This window comes from Orycteropus afer, unplaced genomic scaffold (genome assembly GCF_000298275.1).
Source record: "Orycteropus afer afer isolate SDZICR_OR568_19922 unplaced genomic scaffold, OryAfe1.0 scaffold00342, whole genome shotgun sequence".
Classification (NCBI taxonomy): Eukaryota; Metazoa; Chordata; class Mammalia; order Tubulidentata; family Orycteropodidae; genus Orycteropus; species Orycteropus afer.
This window is the reverse complement of record NW_006921929.1, coordinates 3312904-3315526: the sequence shown is the minus strand read 5'-3', so window position 1 is coordinate 3315526 and position 2623 is coordinate 3312904. Positions and strand designations below refer to the sequence as shown.

The following is a 2623-nucleotide window of genomic DNA, read 5'->3' as shown; positions in this document are numbered from 1 at the left end:
GTGACCAAGCAGTGACTACAACCTTGCCCCTTGTCAGCCCCATTATACACCTGGCAATTCAGATCATACACATAAAGTTATTGGACCACTGTCTGCCAACCCTATACATGTTCTTGGGTGCACTCTCCACTTCATATAGATACCTAATATTTCAGCCTTTCCAGAGTTGGAGGATATTTTGCTGTATATATTCTCAGCAACAACAAAATAAAAATAAATAAATAAATAAAAATTGGAGTCCCTGCATGGTGCAAACTGTTGATGCACTTGGCTGCTCACCAGAAGTTTGGAGTTCAAGTCCACCTAGAGGCCCCCTAGGAAGAAAGGCATGGAGATCTACTTCTGAAAAATCAGCCTTTGGAAAACTTAGGGAGCCATGACTTGGAACTGACTCCACAGCATGTGGTTTGTGATCTGTAGATAACAAAAGCAATGGAGCCTACATGTGTCGGCTGGAAACACTCAGATGTTGGAGTTGGACCAATGCTAATTTGTCTATTTCAAGTCGCCTGCCTCAAGTAAGACAGAGATTCCACCTATTTGAAGCCATGAGATTTGATATTAATGAGCTTGACTTTGAAATGAATACTTCCTCTGACTAACTATCCTCTTTGGTGATTGGAGGTGGTGGGATTCCAGACAAGGAAACCAAACCAAACTCACTGCCGTTGAGTTGGTCCCAACTCATGGTGACCCCTCCTTGGATTTCTGAGGCGGTATCTCTAAGGAAGTAGATTGCCCAATCTTTCTTACGAAGAGTGGCTGGTGGGTTTGACCCGCCAGCCTTCTAGTTAGCAGTCAAATGTCTTAGGCACTGTGCCACTAGTGCTACCTCCATTTATGGTTGCTCTGCCTGGCAGAGATGGAAGCAGAAGGGAGTGGCTACGTTCCCAAACCTGTTGAGGCAAGAGGTAAAACATGGATGAATTCTCGTAGCCAGACAGCCATTCAGAGTTCTTCAGGGTCAAGCACAGGAATGCTATTGGGACTCGTAAGGTCCAGGGAGTAGCCACCAGTTGTTCTGTTGTACCCAGTTAAAGGAACAGTCAAGACTCCAGGAAATTACTTGCAGAAAAAGGCTAAGAGAGAAGCCTAGCTCTTGAGTTGTTGTGTACCGTCTGGTTGATTCTGAATTACAGTGATACTGTAGAACAGATCAGAACTGCCCCATAGGGTTGCCTAGGCTGTAATCTTTACAGGAGAGTGCCCTGCCAGTGTAGTGTTTAAAGCATTTGGCTGCTAAACAAAAGTCAGCGGTTTGAGCCCACCAGCCACTCTGTGGGCAAAAGATGAGGCAGTCTGTTTCTGTGAAGGTTTATAGCCTTGGAAACACTACAGGGCAGTTCTACTCTGTCCTACAGGGTTACTATGAGTCAGAATCAACTCGATGGCAGTGGGTTAGGTTTAATCTCTACAGGAGCAGATTACCAGGTCTTTTCTCCCATGGAACAGCTGTTGGTGGAACCCCTAGATCTTCCAATTAGCAGCCAAGAACTTAACAATTGCTCCACCAGGTTTCCTTAACTTTTGGGTAGAAGGCTCCTAATACACTTTCCCTCAAGGTGGGAGCTGAATCAGAACTATCAGACCTGAGAAAACAATACTGGGTACAGGAGGGAGAGTCCTGAAGTTACAGGAAGGTCCCCACAGCTTATTTCTGATTTGGTAGTCCTGGATGTGAAATACCTTTTTAAATCTCAAAATGAACACTAAAATTTTTATTCTCGGTAAATTTCTACACAAGAGGACAGAAAAACCATGCAATTATTTACCTTAATAATTCTCTTTATCATTTCTAGAAAAGTGTGCCTAACATCCTAAAATTCCTCGGCAATGCTTTCTACAGAAAACTCCCCAGATGCAAGTCAGCAGGTCTTCCAACTGTTGGTGGAAGTTCAGTTTACGCAATAGCTAAAACACTAAATGTCTAATAAGCTCTCAGGAATGTTCTCCATTCATCATTAATATGGAAAATGACTCAGATTACCTGCAATTTACTCAGCTGCTGTGGCAAAGTTGCCTCACTTTGGCATTCATAAGACAAATCGAGAGAGAGGAAATCGACCAAGTCCTAGAAATAAGCAAATAGGGTCATTAAAGCAAAAGCAATTTCAAGACAAAAAGCTTCTCAGAAATGTTCTTTTTTTGTTTCTCCCCTCATCACTAAATTGATCCTTTCAAAGTGGGATTTTCCTAGGGAAGAGCAGTCAGGGGAGAAACTGGGATGAAGTGAGAATGATGTGTGTGTGGCAGGGGGAGATGCCTGCATGTGTTGGGAATATGTCATCTATATGCTTAGCAAAGTGCTTGTCACACAGTGAAAACTGAATCAATGTGTATGAGTGAGTGGGTGAGGTACTAAATAGCAGAAATTGTGGATTCCCACCAATGTGGAGGAGTGAGGTGGTCAGAGGCCAGAGCTTTCCCAGCCAGTCTTGTCTTCACATCTACCTTGCCCTTTGCCTAGATCAGGCAGTGGAGCACTCAGCCACCCTTGAACTCCAGTGTGATTGCTGAGGCCCCTAATAGGTTTTTATTTGCTATTTTTAGTTCTCTGATCAAAGGACTCCCTTTAGGATGTCTTGTAAGGTTGGTCTGGTTTTAACAAATTCCCTTAGTTTCT

The 2623-nt window shown here is 43.5% G+C and overlaps 1 protein-coding gene across 1 annotated transcript in view; it reads right to left on the bottom strand.

Annotated features, from left to right (window-relative positions):
- LCT (lactase) overlaps positions 1-2623 on the bottom strand; it is a 98477-nt gene that overhangs the window by 57527 nt on the left and 38327 nt on the right. Inside the window, 1 exon segment of the mRNA XM_007952500.1 lies at positions 1988-2071. Within this exon segment, the coding sequence (XP_007950691.1) occupies positions 1988-2071 (84 nt within the window).